At 41.1% G+C, this 26,016-nt stretch overlaps 1 protein-coding gene across 1 annotated transcript in view; it reads right to left on the bottom strand.

Annotated features, from left to right (window-relative positions):
- Positions 1-26,016, bottom strand: part of ATXN7 (ataxin 7) — a 100,136-nt gene that overhangs the window by 39,220 nt on the left and 34,900 nt on the right. Inside the window, exon 5 of the mRNA XM_029917888.1 lies at positions 11,883-11,987. Within this exon, the coding sequence (XP_029773748.1) occupies positions 11,883-11,987 (105 nt within the window). The remainder of the gene's footprint in view (positions 1-11,882; positions 11,988-26,016) is intronic.

Below are 26,016 nucleotides of genomic sequence, written 5' to 3'. Positions count from 1 at the left end.
AGGTGGGAGATGAAGTTTAAATGGGGATACTTCACCTTGGGGGCTAACACCGTACAGCAGCCTTCCTCTGGCTGGCATCATCTAATCTTTTGGGGGATGGCTCTTCAGGGCTCTGCCATGCTTCATGCATGTATCCCCTTTTCAACTGTTCAAATTGTTCAAAGGCAGGGAAATAAAGTAAGTATAACCTCATGGCCTGATTTACATAGGCTTTGTGTTAACCACAGTCTGACCTCAGTCCAGTCATTATCTGATACACAAAGTGAATACTGTCCGAAGGTGACCAATCATGCCAAATGCAAGGAGGATAATAAGATCAGAAATAAAACAGACAGCAGATTAAAATCTTCGGTCCCACAATTAAATTCACCCCAAACTGCTATCTTTAGGAGCCTATACATTTTTGCAGAGAGGAATTCCAGCCTAGCTGACCTAGATTTCTCCCCAAAGGTACATTCCAAGCAGGATGAATAGAAATTTCCCACAGATGCCAGGAAATCTGCCTGTGATTGCTCAAATGAATACTTTTTTAAAAAATCATCACTTGTTTTGAAAGATCTCTTGAAATTCTACTAATTTGTTACATATTACTCTAACTCAGAAGATACATGCTAACACTGATAGTAAAAAAAAGTTTGCACTTGTTTCAGAAACTTAGTTCAGAGCCATTATCACAATCAATTACATTTGTGTATATAAAACATTTTAAGACACTTTAGAAAAAGAAACTGAATTTTAGAAAGATAAACAAAAACTCTACTCCTGGTGGTGATACTCTCCAGCACGCCTAATAGATATAAAGTATGACAGCCTTTGTGGAAACAATCTAGTCACAGGTATGAACAATGCATACGAGTATCCTTTTTGACCCAGGAATCCCTTCCTGAGACTCTAATCGCACAGAAACAAAACCACCAATAGGTAAGGACATTTGTAGCAGGTTGGTGACTGCTCCTTTGTTCACAGAGGCAAAAAGGAGGAAAGAAATGTATGTCCACAGAGGACTTCAAGGAGGAAGCTACTACACCCACACCCGGGAATGAACAGTAAGCGACCCTTGAAAAGGGGGGGATTAATGTTATCCTAGCCTGTGAATGAACTCCCATGTGGTTTTGCTGAGTAGAAAAGAAGCAGAGGTGTGCTTCACAGAATCCATTTTCCGTAAGACTATGACCAAAAGTCCTTACTAAAAAAATAGGATTATGTGTGCCTGTATAAACTTACTAGCATGAGAAAAACATAGAAGCATGTATACTAAGTTACGTAGTAATATTGTACCAAGTTACATAGATGGTTTACAGTAGAGAGAAGACTGTTAGAGCTGCAAAAGGTGGGTAGGTAGCCAATGAAATAAGAAAAAAGTTGGCTGAACTGAAAAGAGCATATTTGAGATTATTACATTTGTCTATGTAAAAATATATAATGCTTATATATTTAATATATTCGCGCATCATTCAAAATTCCATGAAGAACTAAAAAATATGCTTAAAAATGCACCGGGAAAGGAAGAAAAATTTAGACAGCATTAAATTCTGGTATTATGTCAAACAAGCGTATTCTGATTAGGTCTCGCATTTCATTTGTTTGGCTAAAAGAGATTCAGGTAGCACCACTAAGCACAGTAAGAATCACACAGAAAAAGGACCCATTAGCCACTATGGCAGAACAATATCTTGACTTTCTTTTTCTTTTAAGTTTATTTATTTTGAGAGAAACAGAGACAGCATGAGTGGGGGAGGGGCAGAGAGAGAGAGACAGAGAGAGAATGAATGAATGACTGACTGACTGAATGAATGAATGAATATCCCAAGCAGGCTCTGAGCTGCCAGCACAGAGCCCAACATGGGGCTTGAACCCATGAAGGCCTTGAGATCATGACCTGAACCAAAACCAAGAGTCAGATGCTTAACCGGCTGAGCCACCTAGGTGCTCCATCAATATTGTGACTTTCTAAAGTTCACTACAAAGCTTCAGTATTACAAATTCTAACAACCTTTTAAAAGTATCAAGCATAAGAAGCAATAAACAAATTTCATTCCAGAGATCATTTTTGACCCGAGGAGACTCCAAATCAAGAGCTTGACCATGTGTGATTAGGGGCTTATGCTTGTATTTGAACTTTTAAAACTGAGATACTTACCTTCCATGATCTTTCTCTTTTTTTTTTTTTTAAACTTCAAAACAAGAGGAAAAGGTCTAAAACTTCTTTGAAGTTCGGAGAACTGCTGTCTTAATAGCAAAACGTAGATGTAAACCTAAAGACTGGGGTTTCTATGTACACAGTGTGAAATGAGGAAGGAAAGAGCTAAATTTAGCCACTGCTCCCTTGCCTCAAACCAGTTTGTTTTATGGGCTTGGGCCAACACACGCATGGGAGGAACTGTTCCAGCCAGGTCAGAGGTGTCAGAGCATCGAGAAGCAATAAAAACTCCCTCTTCTGGTCACATGTAAGACCACAGTTAAACAGGGTTGAAAAAGCAGGTGTGTGTGTATCTTAACTAGTCAACATACAAATTAGTCTCATGAAATGACTCAGGAAAAACACCGTTTAGCTAAACACCTTTTAACTAAAATGTGGCTTTATATCATTAGCCATCCTAATGATTTCTATATAGAGTAGACAAGTCAAGAAGAGCACTGGTGAATAAACCATTTTTATTTATTGATTGATGCTGCTAGAAACTCACATTTTCACTGTCTTATTCTGGTGACACAAATCAGATCTGTTGAAGTAGTTCATTAAATCACCATAATAGCAACCTGGAGGGCAACTCTGACCAGCCTCCATGTGGAGAATCAATACAGTGAAATAACTGTCAGACATTCCCAAAGAATGTTCCTCTAAAGCACTGCCTGTCCTAACGCAACACTGCAAAACCACATGTCTATCAATAGAGGACTGGTGGGAACTAGTTTAAATACACTAATGAATGAAATAATAGAGAGTCTTTAAAAAAGAAAGAACATAATATGAATTAATATGAAAAAATAAGTTAGAAAAGTAAATCTGTAACAAATCTAATGCTGCTGGGTCTGAGGGAACAAGAAACAAGCAGCCACCTAAGTCTATGTGCAGGAACTAGAAACCTTCCCGGGGTGTATGCCAGACTGCAGCCCTGAAAAGTCACACGGAGGAGCTTTATTCATTCTGATTTCATGTTTATCCTCCTCTTTCATACTTATTTTTCTTTTTCCAGATATATTACTATGCTAGTAATGAAAACAAATAAAAGTGCATGTGTTTTTGTTTTCTAATCAGTATGTTTTTGTTACCCAAGTGAGAACCTGAGAGGAACTTCCCTCTCGGCAAAGTGTGCACAACCCTTCTGTTTCCTGGCTCCTCGGCCTAGATAACTGGTCTACCAAAACAACAACAACAAAGTGAAAAGAATAAACGGCCCCAAATATTGGTATCTTTGCAATAATTATTTTCAACGTCTATAATTTTAGAAAAATTGCATTTTAGAAAATGCCTAAAGACTTGAATATAATACATCAATGTTCTTCATTCAGGTCAATTTGCCTCATTAAAAATAAATAAATAAATAAATAAATAAATAAAAGCCCATGCACAAACTGAAAGAACCATCCCTGCTCCGTAAACCAGGTAAATTCATCCAGCTGCCTGAGCCCAAACCCCCATGAGTCATTCCTCGCCCTGCTTTCCCCATGTTGCTATCCCCGGCCCATCTACTTTGGTGCAAAAGGTGTAATTCCAGCCACAACTTGCAGCCTTTGCCACAATCTTAATCTAAGATTTTCCTCCTGATCCAGCTCTCAACTGGACTAGGGCAGAACAGCTCACCAACTGGTCCCCCTGCTTCCCTCCTGCCCCTGTGTTCTGCAGAACAACCATAAGTCAGATCTGGTCACTTCCTGCTCAAAGCCCTCCAGCAACTTTGAGTCACCTGCACTGTCCAGTTGTGATCCTCTGGGGGCTTGCGGGGCCCAGGACCACCTGGCCACAGTCACCCCTTTACAGAACCTCAACCCAGACCCCTCATGTCCTGACACAATGCTTCTCCGCTCCTCACCGGTCTTTTCATCATGCCCATGTCTAGCTCAGCCTATCTGTACTGACGGTTTTCTCTGTGGTGAACACTGGTCCTCCACATCTTCAAATGGCTGGCTCTTTTTCTCAGGAGTTTAAATATCAACACATCAGAGCAGCTTTCTTTGACTAGCCTTATCTAAACGGTCTTGCCCCGTGGCCATCATTCTCTCTCACATCATTCCTAGCATTTATCACCACCTGAAGTAATCTTATGTTACTTGATTTCGTCTCCACCCTCCCTAACCAGAACAGAAGCTGCATGAGCCTGCTTTTGTAGTTGAGTGGGAGCAATGCCTAGAGCAGGCATTAGGCAGTCAATAAGTATTTGTTAAATGCATGAATAATATCACAGCCAATTTAACTATTTTTTTAAAGTAACTGGAAAGGCACATTAATAAAGACAGAGCTTTAATTAAGAGGCAAAATCAATACATTTTTATAACTATAAATTTAAATGTTGCTCTTACAACTGGCATAAATAATACCACTTAAAGATACTGCTTATTAGACCACCAGGGGGAAAAAGATAAAATTGTATTACCTAGGGATAAAGTGGTGGTGTATTTAATGCTGCTGAAGTTAATGAAAAGAATACTTAGCACTATTTGGCTTGTGGCAAAGAAAAACTGAATTCACTGCATCTATTTTATATCATGCTCTTCTCCGTGACATGAAGTTTAGGTCAAATGGTCAACTTCGAATTTCCATTGAGAGTTAAGCTAACGTCTACCTTGACATCATTCAGGTTTTGATGTGCCTGCTCTGGTTAGCTCCCTTCCCTGACTCAGCTCTGACTGCGGGACGAAGGCCTGGCATACGTCTCCCGAGCAAAAGAGTGAAGTGTTTTTGGCTCGGCAACAAGTTTAAACCTTTATACAGACGACAGAAATAAATATGCCAACCAACCCTCTCTCAAGAAACTACACAATATTAGGGGCTGGAATAAAGAGACGAGGCGCCTGGCTCTGGATAGTTACTACGGATTTAGGATGAAAAAAGTAGAAGAGGCCAAAGAGAAATCCAACATCGATGCTAAATCAATTATCTACCTACTACCATTGCGTCTTCAAATTACTGAATGCTCTCTCTGAGGTAATGGGTTTACAATGCTGACCCAGCCACGCTACACCACCTTTAAAGTTCTACCTGAGCTAGGACATCTGTCACTAATGATAGCTTCGTGACATGTGGAATTCATTACATCTTCCCTAGATTTTCTTTTAACTCTACACATCCTTATTACAGGCAAGAGAAATAGATATGAGTAGCCAGAAAACCTGGCCTGTTACATTTTATCCGTGTGAAAGAAAATTTAGGAGTTTTAGCTGTAAACTGGGAATGGAGCGACCCACTTGAAGGGTCTCAAAGAAAAGGAAATGAGACAACATAGGCAAAAGTGAGTACTGAGTCATCAAAATGCTATTAAAACTCATCATTAATCTGTGGACTTTTAGATGAATGGCAATCCTAAAAAGATTAACTATCGCTAAAAGTTTCAAAGTAGAAATAGGCCCAGATTATAAAAATGCAGTGACCAAATTTAGCCCGCACACTGGACCGAACAGAGAAACATTTTTTCTTTATCCAAAAACAAAGTTACTTAATAGTCAAATAAAACAACTCACTGAAAATACCCGAAACTGTTACTTTCAATCAGATGGCAAAAGGGGAGGGGTGTTCTTTATTAAACAGCAAAACCTCTGCTTTGTGATGTAGTTAATTTAATTATATGACAGCAATCACTGGTCACAACTATTTTAAGTGTTGTCAACAATGGGAATCAGCATTTATGCCAGAACTAGCCTATCAGATCTCAGAGATTTAAGACTCATTTTGCTGTTACACTAACACTCTTAGAAACCAATTAAATTAGCTCAAAAATATATGAGTAATGTCAGTTTACTGATCTTCTGATGAAAATGACATTTTTGAAACATATAATTTATGCAGGCATCTAAAAGAATCCAAACCATCTCAGTGCACTTCAAGGAACATTAAATCCAAGCAATGTGTGTGGCTGTTAATTTTGCAGGACCATATGTAATATCTGCAAGATCGCCGCAGTGTTTCTGCTAGCGCTGCTTTCACCAAGTTCTGAAAAAGCCAGACTGACGATATGCCACCCTCCTTTCCTCCCCCTGCGCCCATCTATGAACAGAGGTCTGAGACGAGGAGAGATGTTTTACACTGAGGACCAGACTCACATGTCACTCACGGGGACTGGCAGGGGCTCAGTACATAACACCAACTGATAAAAGACCACGGGGATTTGTCCTCTGTGATCCTTTTGCAGATCAGAAGGTGACTTGAGAATTCTGCTTCCTAGGCATAATACATCCTACGGCTAGGGCTGGTTGGCCTCAGTGGGACAGCTCCTTAAGCACCAGAGGAAACCAAATCCAACAGCTTGAGCCAGTGTTTCTCAAAACATGGAGTAGGTATCACTCCCCAACACTGACAACCTTAAATCTCAAGTGACAACTTACTCCTTTTCCACATCTCTTGCAGTTCTTCTGATAACATCACAACTGCTGTGTGGATAACACTTGCCTAAACCGTGCTGGTCTCCTTCTCCACAAAAGGAGCAGGCCTCAGAGCCCAGTGATGGCACCGGCAAGAAATTAACAAAGAAATTTAATCATCTTTTCACTGTACTTATTTCTACACCTAGCATTTATGGCAAACGATACTGGTCTTCCTGTTGATGATTCTGGTAAGGTTTTCTTTGCAACAGATTGACTTTAAATAGAAATGGTTTGATTTTTTTTTAAAGTATTAAGTGGAAGTATATAAGCAAATCATAAACACTGAACCCAACTGATTAAAATCAAAGAAAGGTGGCAGAGGCACATGTGACTCTGAGGCCTTGCTCAAAGACTCAGCGCTGAGCCAAAAGGTGAACAAATGGGTCAATGTAACCACCCAGGGGCAAAATACTTCAACAGCTGACATCCAAGCAGGGTTTCAATTTATTATAGATTCTAAATGTGGCACCTGTCCAAGCTGAATTAACAGCACTCATTTACTGCACCTAGGTAAGATCAGCTCACGTCTGCTTTATAAAAGACAGGCTGAGAGGAACTGAGGTATTCTTCATATGCAGACTCAAAGAGAAGCCACAGAATGCAGAGCGGCACAAGCACTCGGGAAGCTCTTCCCACAGAGAACCCCAGAGGCACCCCAAAAGTCATTAGGAGATCCTCCCTGTTCAGACCCATAGCCAGTGGATGTGAACAGGACTACACATTTTATGCTATTCAACAGCCAGTTTAGGACCAACACATGGAGTAAGGAGATTCCCAACTTGGTAAACAAGCTCCAAAGAAGGGTGCTTCTGGCCACAGGTAAGCTCACCATCTCAGTCCTCCCTCATAGTTAAAGTTTTAGATGCAAATAACAGAACATTTCCAGCATGTAATACAAAGTTAAACACCAGTTTTAAGAAACCAAGGGCCTCCTTTCGTGCCATCCTTGCTAGACTCAACAAATTCGGGAGGCCGATCTGTGTAGTCACTGTGCCAGACACCGGGAATCTGAAGCCACGCCCCCTGACAGAGTGGAAGGATCTGCTGTTACCACAACCAGCCCTTGGGTCAGAACCGGTGGCTTAGAATGCAGATTCCTAAATCCTATCCCTGAGATTCCCACCCAGCGGGTCAGAATGGTTCCTGGGAAGCTGCCCTCTTAGAAATCTCCCCTCTGATTTGGATGCACAGCAGGTTTGGGATCCAATGATTAAAATTATACTTTTAAATCTGAAATTAACAGGAAGGAACATCTTGCTCTCAAAAATACTGAGTAACTTAAGAAAAATATGAAGTATCTTGAACTCCTTCAAAACATTAAAACATCAAGAAAGGATATAGTGTTACTACAGTTTCCAAGAAAGGAGGCAATGTATACCATGAAAGCAAACAGATCTGCGAGAAACTGGAAATGCCAAAGTGACACTACCATCATTCACCATCACTGCACACATGGAAATCCTGGTTAACCACTAGCTCCGAAAAAGGCAGTTGAGCTAGCAAAAAAGTAGTCTCTTACTACGATGGATAAATTCCCGCCAACAGGAACTGATTTACAAGTCTTGTTGCTATTGTTGCCTTCTTCCCTTCCCTGGCAGCAGTGCTCTTAAAGGAAATGCCTGTTTGGTTTTGTAGCAACTGCTCACTTGTTCATACAAGTCACAGATGAATATTACTGACACCTGAATTCATAGAAGACTGCCCACACATTTTCACCAATTTCACTAAAAGGTAAGAAAACAGAATCCCTCTGTTCTTCTGAATTGGTTCTTCAGAATACCTAATAAACAGATGACAATGGCCACTGGGAAGGATCTCGAATTTGAAAACTATTTTTGGTGGTAACACATAAGAATGGGCCATTCAGAATTACATCAAAAGACTGCTCCAGTTCCAAAAAAACTTTTTCCTGTTTACAAACCCTATGCCCAAAGATAGAAGATGACATTGGCAGCAATGGAAATGCTTCTTGGTACAGGGGGATGCCCACCTCTCCTTCCCTTCAGGTGAGTGGTGTGTCAGTCCCAAACTGCTACAGGGTCATCACACGGTGCTTCCCTTGACTTCATGAAGTAGCACCCAATCACACACACTTACGTGGGTCCAAACCTCCTCCTTGGCACTGCCTCGGAAGTCCTTCAACATTTCCCAGCTGAATCCCTCTCTCAGAACATCTGGGTCCCATCTTTTTGCCAAGGACTCTTCTCTTACAGTTTTAATACTTCCTTTGCCACTAGAGGGACCAAGGTCCGCCACCCAGTGGTTTATCACTCCCATCCCCTGCCTGGCCACATAAGACTTTTGAGTATATGAACCTTGCATTCGTATCTTCTCATTTACGTGTTTGAGGTGACCACCCTTCCTTTCTCCTTCAACAAATATCTTATTAAAAGATACTCAGTGTACCAAATACTGTTTGAGAAAAAAGGTAGAAATATGATTTCATGACACTCCTTCATGCCCTGCCCCCAATAAACTGACACTCGTAAAGAGAGAATGAGATCAAGAAAATCACCTACAGGGCACCTGGGTGGCTCAGTTGGTTAAGCGTCCAACTTAAGCTTAGGTCACGATCTCACACTTCGTGGGTTCAAGCCTTGCATCAGGCTCTGTGCCAACAGCTCAGGGCCTGGAGCTTGCTTCAGATTCTGTGTCTTTCTCTCTTTCTGCCCCTACCTTGCTCATGCTCTTTCTCTCTCTTGCTCACTCCCAAAAATAAAGATTAAAAAAAAGAAAAAAAGAAAATCATGTCCATAAGATGGGCTGGAACAACTATGTTCAGTGCTTCTGGAAGAGGGGACCCACAGGGACCTTTCTAGCTAAGGAGTCCTGGCAGAGGTAACACCTTTAAGTGGGCCTTGAGCCAAGCTGCAGTTGTTTTCATACTCCCATTTTTTCCTCTCTCACTCCCTTTCAATCCACTGTGCCCACCAACCTTCTCTGGAGGCCCACGAAATCACATCAGACTGGTGCTATGAAAACCCACAGCAGGTCTGCACTGAGGCCAGGGCTGTCCACTGGGCACTAGGGTTCTCTAAGCTAGTCCCAGCCCGTCTCTGCACCCTGCTCAAGTACATGTGGGTCCATCAGCTCGAGCTGATGGAGACTCCCTGCAGCACATCCTCAACAGCAGGGGATGCGCTGCCTCTGCGCCTGCTCACATCATGGCTACTGCCAACCTGGGACCACCAAGTATGGCCGTTCAGCGTACAGCCTGTGAAGTTATATGTGGCAGCCCTTATCTATCCCCATCAAAACACTTCCCATTTTAGGGGATCCTACGTGTGTTTTTAAAAAGTATTTTCTGCATTTTCCACAATGGACATGTATCACATACCTAAAAACTGAGGAAAAACATTTGCACACGTGACAACAGATCCATTCTACTCTTCGGCACACCCTAGCTGGAAGGCAGTTTTCTCTAAGAAGCCTTTCAATTGAGAAGCAATCTGTGTTCCTCCTTATTCTTAAGACCTTGCCTCTTCGGTTGACTTTAGACACAAACATTCCTAAATCCACAGCTGTGCTTTTACCTCTCTCTGTCTTATACCTTTTATGTGTCAGGCACTGTATGAGGGGCTTCACCCATGTTGTTTTATTTAATCCTCGCTGAGAACCTGAGGCTGCTATTACCATTCCGACATTACAACAAAGGAAGCTGAGGTTGGAAAATCTGCACAGGCAAACAACCAACTTAGGCTTCTTCCAAGTTTAAATTTAAATCCAGTCTAGTTTGGCTTCAAAATCCTTAACTCCAAAATAGGTGGCAATTGACTGTCTATTCCTGTACTAACTTCTACAAGTCTTAATCAGGAAGATAATATCTTATTCATCTTTGTACTCACTCTAGTGCCCACCTCAGGGCTTCGCCCAGAATCAGAAATTCAAAAAACCTTTTATGATTACATAAAAAAATTATTCCTCAGGGGGAAAAATGGTGGGATGCGGACATGATGGTGTGACAAAACAACTACTGCTCCTACAGCAAGTCTTTTAGGTTCTAGCTTTAAAATGCATTTCAATGCTACGCTGTCTCCCCAGCTCTACTTCCACACCTTAGTCTGAGTCTATTATTACGTCTTGTCTTTGAATGATTTTCCCTGCTTCTCCCCTTCTACAATTTTTCAACCAATTAATCAGTGAGGTGGGCCTGTGTTACTTTCTTATATAAGAAAGTCCTACAGGGCTTCCCAAGGGTCTTCTTACTCTGGCCTTCAAGGCTGTGCATGATCAGGGTCCCTGCCCACAAGGACAGACTTCTCTAGTCTCCACCTACCTTCACTGACTACCCTCCACCTCTAGTGGCCTTCTTTCAGTCTGTCCATCAGCTCCTCCCTCTGTGTAAGAATGCTCTAATTCCAAATTGCCACAGTGGTGGCTCCATCCCATCAGTTAAGGTAGGTCACCAGGGTCACCTCCTCAGAAGCTTTGCTTAAACACTCCATCCACAGAAGGATCTCATTGTTATTGTGTCTCAAGCTCCTAACTGTAGTAATGAGTACAATAATGAAACAACTGGAAGTTATTTAAAAACTATGTCTAGTTAGTTCTGCCTGTCTCTTAAGCTAAATTATAAACGCCATAGAGGTAAGAATCACATTATACATCCATGTGCCTGAAACAAGGTAGGCATTCAAATACTTCTAAGCTGTCATTGAACATAACGGGGTACAAAACTACATCTTCTGACTCAATTTTTTTTATTGCAAACACTTTAGGTGGCGTTATGACAAAGCAAAATCATCTTATCTGGATTCTTCCATGATTAAACACCCAGACAGCCGGCATGGAGTCTAGAAGCCCAGTAACGACTCAGGGGTTCATGAAATGCCTAAAGTCACAACGCTTCGTTCTAAGTACATGTGCATTTTAATGGGCGAGATGTGATAGCTTCCTCATATTCAAGAATTAGAATACGATGTCAAGCTGTATTGAAAACTACTGAACTTGAAGTTTCAAAATCACATTTCATTTTAAAAAGGCATGCATCCATACCATGTGTGTATATAAAATTTTACCATTCACTGAATTCACAACCATGAGGTAGGGTCTAGAAAGAAGGTTTTACTATACGAACTCAATATTTTCAAAGGAGTTTCTATAAAATACATTTTTCCTTGTCCAATTTCAATAAAATTCAGAAAATACCCAACATCTGATAGACATTAACCCATTCGATGAATTAGAAAGCCTGCTTCCTGACAGAGGGAGGGATAGCCTATCCATGCTGTCACTGGCCTTTAGTTTAATCCTGCCTTACCTTTTACCCTCTAATAATGATTTTTAAATGGTTAAGCACTTACCATAATGTGATTGAAATGCCTGCGGTTTGACAACCTGATTACAGTCGTTACACACCACCAAGTAGAAATCATCGTGGGCTGGACAGAGACCAAATATTGGCATGTCTGCAACAAAGAAGAGAGCATCACTCACTCATCTGGTTCTGATTAATATGAATCCATCTGGAGTAGCAATGCTTTCTGAAGGAGCTGCCGTAAGGAGAAGGGCACCAGTGCAAACACTACTTCAGTAACACTTAAAAATAACTGATGCAGCGCCATGACAATCAAGAGAGAAATCAACTTAGAGAAACGCTGTTCAGAGAGTTAAAATAAAAAGCAACAAAAATCATTAGTCTGAGGTGAAATAGACAGATCTGTTAAAATGCAAACAATTAATACAATCGCAAAATAAAGCAACTTTACATGAACTCTACCAAGGATTATGGGGAAGGATCTGCAACCACACAAAATGCTTAGCCATTCACAAAGCTCTATCATCTAATGGTTTTATTTGTTTAAGTATGCATCCTATTCCAGCCATCTGGTCTCTGAGTTTCATGGAACAGTTAAGAAAGGAAGCAGAGGTTTCACTGAAGAGTACAACTGCTGGTTTGGGTCAGTGTATAACACAAAGAAAATTATTTTTATACTCTTTTATCAGGTCACAAGAACCTCTAGTCCTTTCACTTCCATACTGATGCTCCCAGGCACATGGGATTTGCATGCAAACAAAGCATTTCATATATTAATCTCAGTTCATTTACCAGAATAGGGCAAGATACAAGTTGGATTTTGTTTTACAGTTAAGAACTTAATTAAAACACAAACATGAAATTAAATTATCCACATAAACATGAAAGCTGAAAGTGACTTGATATCTGGCAATTTGTGTGTGTGTGTGTGTGTGTGTGTGTGTGTGTGTGTATTAGTTTATTTATTTTGGAGAGGGAGAGAGGGAGAGAGTGCACACCCAAGTCGGGTAGCGGCAGAGAGAGAATCCCAAGCAGGTTCCATACTCAGTGCAGAGCCTGATGCAGGGCTCAAACGCACAAACCAAGAGATCATGATCTGAGCCGAAGTCAGATACTAAACTGACTGAGCCACCCAGGCGCTCGAGACATCTGGTAATATACAGCTAACTGAAGTGTCCTAACCATAAAGAATTACTTATTAACAACAATATAGGTTGGGAATAGTGCTAACATTTCAGATCTAGAATCTAATCTCCTAAGTATTTCAAAATTGGCACTTTTAGGAGGGCCTGGCTGGCTTAGTCAGTAGAGCATGGGCCTCTTGATCTCAGGGTTGTGAGTTTGTGCCCCATGCTGGGCACCAGAAATTACTTTAAAAAAGACAATTGGTGATTTTAAATAAATATTTTACACTGTTTAGAATATTTGCAATGAACGGATTAATTAGCACATTTCAATTAGGCGAACAGTTTAGTAGACCAAATACCAAGTTTAAAGGGGAGGGAGATCCATTATCTAATTAGCATCTGTTTTCCTTCCTGTAAGATTTAACTTCACACTTTCTCCAGCTTGCGTGATCTTGGTAGCTTTACAGGAAAATGCCCCGAGGAGATGTAAAGTGATCATAGTCTCACAAGTATCAAATTACTGATCTAATATCTACATAAGGATACAGCACAAATTTTCTTAGACAGTTTCTATTACACTAAACTGCACAGACAGCTATGAATCTGAACTATACCAGGGACCAACAAGATTCTGGGATGTGGTGGCAGCACTGAGCAGTTTCTAGGTGCTATTATCTCATTCTTTTCTCACAACTACCTAGGTAGATAGATACCATTACAACCCCACTCTATAAAGGAGGAAACTGATTCACAGAGAGATGAAGTACTTTGTCTACGTCAAGAGCTGGGATTCCATTCTGACTCATAACAATGGCTTGGATCTAGTCCCTTGAAGATCAGAGGAATGTGATTTCTAGAAATTCCTTCCAGTTTCCACCTCCATTAAGTTGGAATGCCAGAGCCGAACACATTTGATAGACTGATAATGTACGAAGCTTCTACATGACTTCTGTGACCGAGCTTAATAATTAAATGAAAAATCAAAACCAAACAATGTGCTATTTTCCTTGAAAGCATGCCCACATTGAGTTAAAAATAGTACATGTAGGAGAAAAGGAAAGGTTATACCCATGCAATGATCAACATGTAATAAGCCATTTTCCACGACTACCAATTTCTTGATGTGACATTGCATTTAAAAATAAAATTACGTATTTTAAGTACTTTCCTTAAGTTCCATGTAGCCCTGTGCTAAATGCCTCCAATACAGGACAAATTAAGAAAGCAAATCTTAACTACAGAACTAATATGGCATTCATAACTTACAGTGTGAAATGTCTATAAATATCAAGTCAACAGTTTCATTAGTGAAATTGACTCATTTAGTTTTATTAATTAAATGGTAGTTAAAACAGCATTAAATTAAATGGTCTCAGTTTAGATTTAGGCCTCTGTTTGCTGGTTCGTGTGGTTTCCCACAGCACTCAATGTCAAGCAGTGCTGTTTAAAATACGTCATTTTGCCAGATACCAGATACTTCTGGGGACTAGCCCTCCTACCACTTCATAAATAAAGCAATTTTTATAAATTAAAAATTGTGCCAATCTTTTCAAGTAATGACAATTCAATTGGCCACAATAATGTTTATATAGGAAACTGTAAGGGACCAGGAATCTATACTTCTGTAAAAACTTCTTCAGTAACTTAAGATCATTTGCAACTGATGATGACAGTAATCATGATAAACGGTTGGCCTTTACTGAGAGACCGGCCAACCGGTCTTTACTAATGTGACTGGCCCTGGCACATGTAAGCACTTTTTACATGGTTTTTGCTACAATATAATCCTCACTTTACCAATGGAGATACGAACTTGTCTATTATCACCCAGCAAAAAAGCACAAGCAGGACTCAGGTGTGCTCTCTCTGTGAACTCAGAGTATCTCACCAGCTACCTCATCACACTCCCAAAACATCGCACTCATGTGTGTGCACATGTGTGCCTGAGTGCACACACACACATGCACACAATCCCCATGGAAAGAAATGTGGTATACTCAAATCCAATTCACGCTACCCTAAGAAATCAAATTCCTGTTATGATAATCTAACTTTAATTTTAGCTTTCTAAATTCTTTACTTTCAGATATCCATATTTGGAAAGTAAGCCAGAAGATATAATATCATTTAAATAAAATGTCTCCAGGAGTAAAAAAAAGGAGTTCTATATCCTTTTTCTGCACTGGGACATTCCAGAGGCCTTAGCAACAGGAACAGAATGTGGAATGTTGTGGCAACAGAGAAAATGAAGTAATTTTTGTGAGAGACAGTATGTATGTTTCTGAATATTTTTTAAAGCATAAGTTTATAATGAGCCCATCTACAAAAAGATTGATTTATATCAAAAAATGAAAAAGAGTTGCTAAAAATTAGTTACTTTTTTTTTTAGGTTCATTTATTTTGATAGAGAGAACAGGGGAGGCAGACAGAGAGGGACAAAGACAGAATTCTGAGCAGACTCTTTCCTGTCAACATGGAGCCCAACACAGGGCTCGAACCCTTGGACTGCAAAATCATGACCTGAGCCAAAATCAAGAGTGGGATGCTCAACTGACTATGCCATCCAGGTGCCCCACCATTGAGTTTTTTTAAAGTTTATAAAATACACTGGAAACATACAATTTATGCCATTATATACTTCAAAATAATGAAGTTTTAAAATTGTACCGGGCTCCATGGACTTTGACTAAGTCAGTTTGAAAGAAAGGATTTTATCATGTGTAGGACCTAAATCATTCTCAGGGTTCAGATCACTCCAAGCTTCCAATTAGCATGTAGACTAAGCCCCACGTCTAGGCCATCACGTACTTCAGAGACCCCAGACCAGCACACCAGGAAGGACTGACTGGGTTTACATACATGAAACGTGAGCATGTATGCAGAACCTCCACAGGCAAATGCAGAATAAAGGCTCTCTGCCTGAAACTAGACCCTCATCAGGAGGCAATGTATTCAGTTACTTGCCTACTACCATCCCCATTTTGAGGGCTGAGTCCAACAACAGAGCTCATGTACTACGACAAAGCATTTCACCTTGGCAGTACCCTGGGTGTCTCCCTCTTCCCATGCTCCCCAACTTCTACATACCACTGATTCCCACATTTCCATCTCTCAACCAGATGGCTCCTGAGCTCTGTCTAGACTCCTATATCCAACTGCCTACTAGACACCGCCATCTGGATGGCTTATCTACATTTCAAATGTAATAAGCATGGCCAAGAGAACTCCACTTTCCACTCTGCCCTGTCCCCACCCCAAAACCTTCCCACTCTTCAGTAAATGACACTATTCACTTCCTTAATTGCTAAAACTAAAAACCTAGATGTCATCTCTGCCTCTTCCTTCCCTCATTACATCCATGACACCAGCATGTCTGGTTGGCTCTACTCTAAAACCTCCATCCACTTCCCTCCATTATTGAGGACCACTGCTACAGAGCCTACCACCAGCACCTTCTGGACAGACTGTGGAAAACGTCTATCTACTAGGTGGTCTACAATCACTTCCACGTGGCTGTCAAACTGTTTCTCTGAAGTCCTCCAACAGAACATGTCACTACCATTAAAATTTCTCTGGGGGCTTCCCACTCCTTTAGGAATAAAATCTCAGCCCTTATCACAGCCTCCGGGACCCTGCCAGATGTTTGCCCACTTCCCTCTCACTTTCTGTTCCCATATTCCCTCCTTGCTCCTCTCTCCTTGGCTCCTCTGCTCTGAGCACACTGGCCTCCCCTTTCTCCTTAGACCCAGAAAGCTATTCGCAGCTAGGTCTTGCCCTTTCTCTTCAGAAGATGCCTAGTACATTCATTCACACACTATCAGGTCTGGCTCAGCTGTCCTCTCTTCAAAGGGCTCCCCCCTCCCCAATTAATTATGCTCTATCACAGGTATTGTAAGCAGAGTGGCAAACAGAGAAGACCACTCCCTATCATTCTGGACAAGTTCTATAACCTCTCTGACACTTCAGTTCCTTCATGTGTCATACATATGGTAATGATCAACAGTACCTAATTCACTGGGCACTTCACAGGGTTGAAAGATTAAGAGATCATATGCAAAACCCTAAAATACCTTAGAAAGTGCTCACACAACAACCTACCCTCAAGCCTGTGAGATGGCAGTCAAGCACCTGCACTAAGTGCTCAGGAAACTACAGCACATAGACATTAAGATCTTATAAGCTACTAAGTGGCAGAGTTGACATTTGTTTTGGTTTTTGTTTGTTTAAGAAGGCTTCACATCCAATATGGAGTCCAACATGGGGCTTGAACTCAGGACTCTGAGATCAAGACCTGAGCTAAGATACAGAGTCATTTGCTTAACCAACTGAGCCACCCCAGGTGCCCCGAGCCCAGCAACTCACAACATTCTCCCAGAAACACTGCCTAAAACTGCCTCCTCCAGGCCACCTCCAGGCCACCTCCACTGCCCCTGCCCCTAGTGGTGGCCTCCACACACCAGGACAGATTCCTACCAAACCAAGTTTCTTCCCCTTTCAGCCGCCTCCACGCTACTGCCAAAGCCACAGACCTATACAGAAATAACACTACTCCTCTCTGTGAAGACCTCTGCTGGCTCCAAAGTAGGACTCAGACCGCTGACCTACCTCTTTGCAAGCAAGGCCTGTCACTCTGGTTTTCCCATCTCTCTGGTCTGAGTCAACCTGCTCCCATCTCAAGACTGCCTGGCCTTCTCAGAGCCTGCCTTGGCCTCCCACAACTGTATCTTTTGGCCAGAAGGTTCGTGTAGCATGGACAACTCTCACCTTTTCTTCCTGGAACTCCCATCTTTTCCTAAGAACGAGTTCCACCTTCAGCTCTGCTGTGCTCTTCCTCATACCATTCATTCTCCCCCCTGCAGTCCTTCACTCATAGCCTGACGAATGGTCATTTACAGGCAGACCCCTCTGGAGCCCTGCCTGGCAGCAGACTCCCTGCCTGCCCAGCACAGACGCTGCACAGCCAGCTCTTGGTGGGTGTGTGTGTGTGTGTGTGTGTGTGTGTGTGTGTGTGTGTGAGAGAGAGAGAGTGAGAGTGAGTGAGAGAGAGAGAGAGAGAGAGGTGGGGGGGAGAAGAGAAGAGAAGAGAAGAGAAGAGAAGAGAGAGAAGAGAGAGAAGAGAGAGAAGTAGTGACCCACACCTGGAACTCTCCTGCAGCTTCCAGTTGCTCTTAAAATCAAAACTGGCTCATGAGGCCTTGGACAGTCTGGAACTGCCTCTCTCCCCACTGGCTCTTTGCAGCTGGCCCTTCTGGCCTTTGTTGTGCTCCTGGAGCACATCATGCTCTCTCCTGTCACAGCACCAGGCACCTGCTATTCTATCTGCCTGGACTCGCCACCTCCTCCACATCTTTACCTGCCTTATTGTTCTACTACATTCAGTATCAGCATCAAGGTCACTTTATTGGAGACTTGGTTAGACAGACCCATTACATGCTCCCAGAGCACGAACTTAGTTACTAGACTTGCCACAGTGTACCATGCCCAATTTGTAACAGTCCATCTAGTTGTGTGAACTTTAATTTCCTCCGACTAGAACAAGTTCTGTATTTCTCTGCCTTCCTGCTCTAGTGACAGTGCCTGACAATGGCTAACTTGATTGACAGGAGGCAGCAAAAAACTACGTGTTATATATTACTTGACAAATAATAAGTATTAAAGTCCCTGTGGTACCATGGTAAGTCAAGGTTATAATTATGCCTTATGTCATTTATTGACAGAGAGTCAACCACTAGAATTGGGTATGCCATTTAATGATACAAACATTCAGGGTGAGAACGGTTCTCTTGAACACATGATCAATCCCATTCCTGGAGGCTGTTTCTGGAAAAAACCTCATGTTTCAGGGTCTGATTCTCATCAGCAAATTCTCTTTCACTAGTGGTGCAGTGCACTAAGAGTAGTTGTGCAGTCGGACTACCTACCTGGATTCAAGTCCCTTTTCTTCCTCTTACTAGCTATGTGATCACATTAAATTACTTAACGTCTTTGAACTGCAGTTTCCTCATCTGTAAAATACACTTAACAGGACCTACCTATATTTCATAGTGTTATTTTGAGGATTAAATGAACTAATCCATGGGGAGCACTCAGTGCTGAGCATGTAGTAAACACTCAATGTACATGAGCAAAATAAACAAAACCAGAAAATATATACATACCATACAGAAGTGTCTGCTGTAAGGGCCCAGCTCTCATCAATTAAACTCAAAGAAGATTGATAGATATACAAATAGCGACTATTTTAAAATGTGAGTGAGCTAAACTCTCAGTGGTCTCGTGCTCCTACTGCTGATCACACACACTCTTCCCTGTAAGCAATCAAAGGCGGAGGGTGGGGAACAGCAGATTTGAGGACAGTGGTTCCTAAGGGCTGATGCAAAAGTCAGTGAGATACGAAGTGCCTGTGCGACGAAAATGGGAAAAGCCAGACTGAAGACAAGCTCTGGAGGAGACTGATAGGTCAAGACCCAGGAGACTGTGGATGGAGGGTGAGGCCAAGGGAGGAAGCCATAGATGGATGGGTCTGCAGTTCCTTCCTCACTGGAGCTAATGTGATGCATGGGCCAAAGGAGACACTGATGGAAACACTGTTTGTAAAGGCAAGAGAGTTTAGTGGTTAAAAGCACAGCCTCTGAAACTAGATTGGCTGCATTCAGATTCCAGTCCTGCCACCTACTAGCCTTTATTCAGTATCCTCATCCTTAAATGGGTAAAGTGAATCTACCTCATAGGTTGTTGAAGGAACTACTAAATATAAAATCCTTAGAACAGTGCAAAGTACTTTAAAATGTGAGCCATAAAAAAAAAAAATCATCTTCCCTATCACTGTTCTCTGGTCTTTGATCTAAACAGTAGCTACATTCCCTTCTACCCATGCCAAGCCCCAATACCCCCACAACAGTAACCAGTGATGTTTTTAAATCAAAGGTCACCTAGTCTAACTTAACCCCTTAGTGGTTCTCCAATGTAGTCAGAATGAAAAGACAAGGCTTAGAAGGCCCTGCCTGACCTCTGCAACCTCAAGACATGGCACTCACCCCCTAATTTCCATTCCAGAATTCTAATTTCCTTGAAAATTACACCAACATGCCAATCACGTTCCCATCTCAGGACCCTCGCTAATTCTGTTCCCTTGGTTTGGAATGCTCTGGCTGGCTGGCTCCAGGCTCAGCTTACATTCCAATAGAAAGGCCTTCCTGACCACCCCATTTAAATCCTGCCCTTTCTTCGCTCATTAGTTGTTTGTGTTTTGGCTCTGTCCCTAAGATGTGAGCCCCATGGGGGCGGGGGGGGGGGGGGCCCGCATGTCTGCACCAACACAATGCCGGACACATAGGTTTTAAAAAAAAGTATTTGAGGAAGGCCTCTGCATCAGACTTCCTGAGTTCAAATCCCAATGCCATCATCACTCACTAGGAATATGACCTCAGGCAAGTTCCCTTGCTTCAGTATTCTCATCCATAAAACGGAGATGATGCTAGCAGCTACCTTAATGGGTACTTATGAGGACAAGGTAAGTATACATAAAGCTCTTAGATCTATGTCTGACATGTAATAGGGTCTGCCTTACCTTCTACTTTTACTGTCAATGAGTTACACAGACGATCTCCCAATCTCTGCCATCTACAGCCAGCACCTCTTATTAATACTATGTATTAAGTACTGTGTGTGAAGTATTCTGGCAAATACACTCTCTATACCATTCATTTATTCATTCATGTATTGAATCCCTCTATGCCTAGACACTATTCTGAGTACTGGGTATCTATCAGTGAACAAAAATCACAACAAGAAACTCTAAGAAGTATTAATATGTAAAACAAAAATATTAAAACTTTACAATTACTGAATAATTTCTATGTTCTAGGTACGGTGCTCCAAGTATTAAGTCATCTGAACTTCACAACACTACATGCACATTTCAAGGTCACCATCCCCACACGTCACAGAAAGAGCAGGAGATGCACCCAGGAGGTCGCCTGCCTTAAGTCACAGAGCCAGCAGGTGGAGAAGCTGGGATTTGAAGGTTGAAGGCAGGCTTTCTGAAGTACATGTTCTTCTCCACCTCAGAACACAGCCTCTCCACTGCCCAGTGCCTTCCCTGCCTCTCTCAGGACATCTCTGCTCATCTGTGTTGTTTAATCAAAGTCAACCAAAGCATCCTATCAGACAGCAGATTGTTTACGCCACTTTTGGATGCTCTGCTCTCCTTGTTCCTCAAAGCTTTGCTTAGCTACTGGGACTGTCAGCCCCATTAGGGTCTGAAACACGAAGTAACCTGATGGACTCGGAAGGCTGGTGTGCACATACTAAGCTTTTACTACAGTCAGTCCCAAATTTATTTCAAATGCTAACTCTCAATTCTGAATAATCAAAAGTAATATCAATAACATAAAAGTATTTAATTGCTATTAAATGAAGTTTAACATCTCAACTGGGAAAGGATAAAATAGAATTTTATTTCTACCTTCCACACAGTTTTCCCAAATTCATATCCTCTGCTCCAACAGTTAAAGGAAATCAGACTTTCTTTGACCAGAAGATGTTAAACAATGGAACCAACCAGAGACAAAAAAGGCCAATCAACAGCATGCTAAAATATATATGGTTTTAGGCTCTGTTTAAACTAATGTAGTCAATAAAGACTGATAAAAAAAAAAAAAAAAACAGAAAAATGAGATGTTTTAGGTCAAAAAGCAATTAACCAAACAGCAGGAGACCAGAAAATGAGATTAAAGACAAACAGTTCTAGTATTTATGAATCACTGAGTGGCCAGTCCTACAGTGACTCTTCCTAGATAAAAGTCACAAGTGCTAACGTTGTCACTGCTTGTACCGGAACTGAGATACAGTACGTGGGACAGAACAGAGGAAGCAAGCAACAAAATCCCAGGGAATCTTCATTGGGGAAGGCACGTCAGGCCACCAAGGAGGCCAGCAGGGCAGTACACAGGACAGGCTGTCTCATGTGTCCCTTAAGCTACTCAAAATACTGTCAGTAAATTCTGACCTTTCAAATCAGAAACCAAGCCTAAAATACCATGTGTCCTAAATCTGGAGGTGCCTGCCAAAATCACTGAAACTTCTTTGGAACACTACCATTCTATAAGCTTGTAGCCTATGGGTAAGATGTGAGCTAAAAGACAGTTTTACCACTCCACGGGGACTGTACCCTCAAGCAAGGTACTTAACCTCTAGACATCCAATTTCTGCATTTAAAAAATGGTAAAAACAATGGTGTCTATCTTAGTCGATTGTTGGACTGAATGAAAGCATTTATGTAAAATACTTAGTTCTTTTCTGTCTAAATACAGTAAGCAGAGTGTATATAAGGACTCAATAAAGAGTACTGTTAATTTTATTATTATTATTGTTATGGTTAGTTATAATTTCCTGGCCCAATTAAGAATGTCATTTCTTCTTTTGTCCAAAAGCCAGTCAATACACAACCCTACATCTCCCAGTATCTTTTATGCAGAAAATCCATGGCTCTCCTATAACTAAGTACAGCATTAACTATGAAATGGCATTGCCTACCGACCCATCTTTGCTGTTAAATTGTTAGCCTTATATAAATCACACTGTGGTCCATGAAACAAACCTCATCAAAATTTTTTTAATGTTTACTCATTTTTGAGAAATGAGAGGGAGGGAGGGAGAAAGAGAGAGACACATAATCCAAAGCAGGCTCCAGGCAACAAGCTGCCAGCACAGAGCCTGATGCAGGGCTTGAACCCACAAACCATATGATCATGACCTGAGCTGAAGTTGGATGCTTAACCAACTAAGCCATCCAGGTGCCCCACAAACCTCAGCAAATTTAAAACAAATGAAAGCATACCAAGTATGTTCTCTGTCCACAATGGATTCAAATTAGAAATCAGATAAAGATAACAAGAAACTTCTAAACACTTGGAAACTAAACAGATATTTCACATAACCCATCATCACACAATGTAATCATATTAAGAGACTAAGAAAAATCATGCTATCATAAATGATGCAGAAAGAGTATTTAGGATAAACAACCACCTCCATATAACCAGGAATAGAGAGGACTTAACTTGATAAAGAGCATTTACAAAAAAACCTACAACTAGTATCATACTTAATGAACAAAGATTGTTTTTTTTTTATAAATTTTTTTTAATGTTTTATTTATTTTTGATACAGAGAGAGACAGAGCATGAGAGGGGCAGGGGCAGAGAGAGAAGGAGACACAGAACCGAAAGCAGGCTCCAGGCTCTGAGCTAGCTGTCTGCACAGAGCCTGACGTGGGGCTCAAACCCACGAACGTGAGATCTGACCTGAGCCGAAGCCAAAGGCTTAATTGACTGAGCCACCCAGGCACCCTGAACAAAGATTGTATATACGGCTTTCCTCTTAAGCTCAGAAACAAAGCAAGGGCATCCACTTTCACCACTGCTGTTAAGCAAAACAGTGGAAGTTCTAGCCAAAGAATAAGGCAAGAAAAGGAATTAAAAGGCATACAGATTGGAAAAGAAGAAATAAAAAAATCTTGGCCCTATGTACAGATGACCTGATGGTCTATGTGGAAAATCACAAGGAATCTACAGAAAACCTCCTAGAATCTACCATTTTAGCAAGAAAGATGACAATACAAAATTGCCTTGGTCTGTCTGGGCTGCTATAACAAAAAGACTAGGTGGCTCATAAAGAACAAACATTTCTCACAGTTCCAGAGACTGCCAAGTCCAAGATTAAGGTGCCAGCTGGGGCACATGGCTGGCACAGTCAGTTAAGTGTCCAACTCTTGACATCAGGCTCAGGTCATGATCTGACCTCATGGCTGGGTTGGTGAGTTCAAACCCCGCATAAAGCTCTGTGCTGATGGTGCAGAGCCTGCTTGGGATTCTGTTTCTCCTTCTCTCTGGCCCTCCACTTCCTGTGTTCTCCCTCAAAACAAAAACAAAATGATTTTTGTAATTTAGCTTATTCTGTGCCTGGTGAGAGTCTGCTTCCTGGCTCACAGTCTCCTTTTCCCTGTGTATTCCACATGAAGAAGGTGAAAGCTCTCCAGAGCCTCCCTTATAAGGGCATTAATCCTATGAGGTCTCCACCCTCATGACCTAATCACATCCCAAAGGCCTCACTCCAAAACTCATTTATATTGGGGAATATGTTTCAACATATGCATTTTGGGGGAATCGCAAACATTCAGCCTATACACAAAATCAACACACAAAAATCATCGGTCTTTCTACATACTAGTCATAAACACACAAAAGCCAGAATTAAATGGCTAGCCTTCATTTGGCATGTTATGCATGTTATCTGTTTTAAGGTATAGCTGAGGAATATTTGGCAACCATGTGGCTGTAATGAATGTAGCCAACCAGAGATCTGTAGCTGTCATTAAGTACCCTAAGGGGATGTTATAACATGTAATTAGCTCATATTCATAAAGACTTTAAATATCTTCCCAAAAACATGGCTCAGAAGGTTGACTTTTAATAGATAACGAAAGTATAGTAAGTGTCCTGAGATTGGTTGAGAGTCATCACATCAGAGAGAAAATGATCTGGAGATCTTCTACCTTAATGATCACAATGAAAAAGAAAGCACACACAACTAACTCTATGTTCATTCTCAAAGCACTGCTGCTTGAAGTATACATACAGCCTATGGACCGTACCCTATGTATCACCAAGAACCTGGTTAGAACGATAGAATTTCAGACCTTGACCCTGACCAACCAAACTAAAATCTGGATTTTAACAAAATTATATTAGTGTTTGAGAAGTACTGTAAATAGAGCATCATACAATTAGTACTGAAAGTTGAATAATGTTACCAGTATTAGAGAAATTATTCAGATCATAATCCAGACTTTTTTCAAACTGTCCAACTATCAAACCCATCTTGAGCATACTTGCTCAAATGTATGTTGCTCAAGTATATAATTAGTATACTGTACTTTGTAGAATATCATATGTATAATGTATACTGAGTATATTAGTCTGCAGTTTTCAGTCTTCGGTTTTGGTTATCAGGGTCCTGTCTCATACAAAGAGTTGTCAAGTGTTCCCTCCTCTGTTTTTCTAGAAACTTTTTTTTAATGTTTTATTTATTTTTGATAGAGAGAGAGCATGGGGGGGGGGGCAGAGTGAGAAGGAGACAGAGAACCAGAAGCAGGCTCCAGACTCTGAGCTAGCTGTCAGCACAGAGCCTGACGTGGGGCTCGAACCCACGAACATGAGATCTGACCTGAGCCAAAGTTGGAGGCTTAACTGACTGAGCCACCCAGGCGCCCCTGTTTTTTGGAAACATTTATGTCACATGGGTTATAATTATTTATACAGTTAGTAAAATTCACTAGTGAAGCCATCTGGGTCTGGCCTTTTCTTTGTGAGAAGTTTTAAAGTTACTTATACAAGGTCTACTTGGATCTTCTAATTCTTCTTAAGTCAGTTTTGGTGGTTTGGAAGAATCTTTCTAGGAATTTGTCCATTTCATGTAAGTTATCCAATGTGTTGGAACACAGGTGCTCACAGTACTCATATATAATCCCTTTCTATTCTATAAGGCCAGTATTGATGCCATCTAATTCCTGATTTTGGTAGTACGAGTAATGTGAAATCTAGCTAAAGGTTTGCCAATTTTATCAAAATCAAAGCCCTTAGATCTTGTCAAAGTACCAGCTTTTGGCGTCACTGATTTTATCTATGTTTTTAATTCTGTTCTCTAGGTCATCTGTTTACACTCTAACCTTTGTTATTTTCTTCCTGCTGCTTGCTTCATGCTGTTTACTCCTTTCTCTAGTTTCTTAAGGTGGAAGGTCAGATGACTGATTTGAGAGCATTCTTCCTTCTTAATAGAGCGGTTTATAGCTTTAAATTTTCCCTTTAGTATTGCTTTAGCTGCAGTGTAAAAGTGTTCGTATGTTGTATTTCATTTTCATTAACTTTGAAGTATTTTTAATTACTCTTGTGATTTCTCCTGTAACTCACTGCTTATTTAGGAGTGTATTATTTGTCAATTTCCAAAAATTTCCTTCTGTTGTTAATTTCTAATTCTACTCCACTATGTTTA

This window comes from Suricata suricatta, chromosome 12 (genome assembly GCF_006229205.1).
Source record: "Suricata suricatta isolate VVHF042 chromosome 12, meerkat_22Aug2017_6uvM2_HiC, whole genome shotgun sequence".
Lineage (NCBI taxonomy): Eukaryota > Metazoa > Chordata > Mammalia > Carnivora > Herpestidae > Suricata > Suricata suricatta.
Note: the sequence above shows the minus strand (reverse complement) of the source record. Positions and strands in the feature narration are given on the sequence as shown.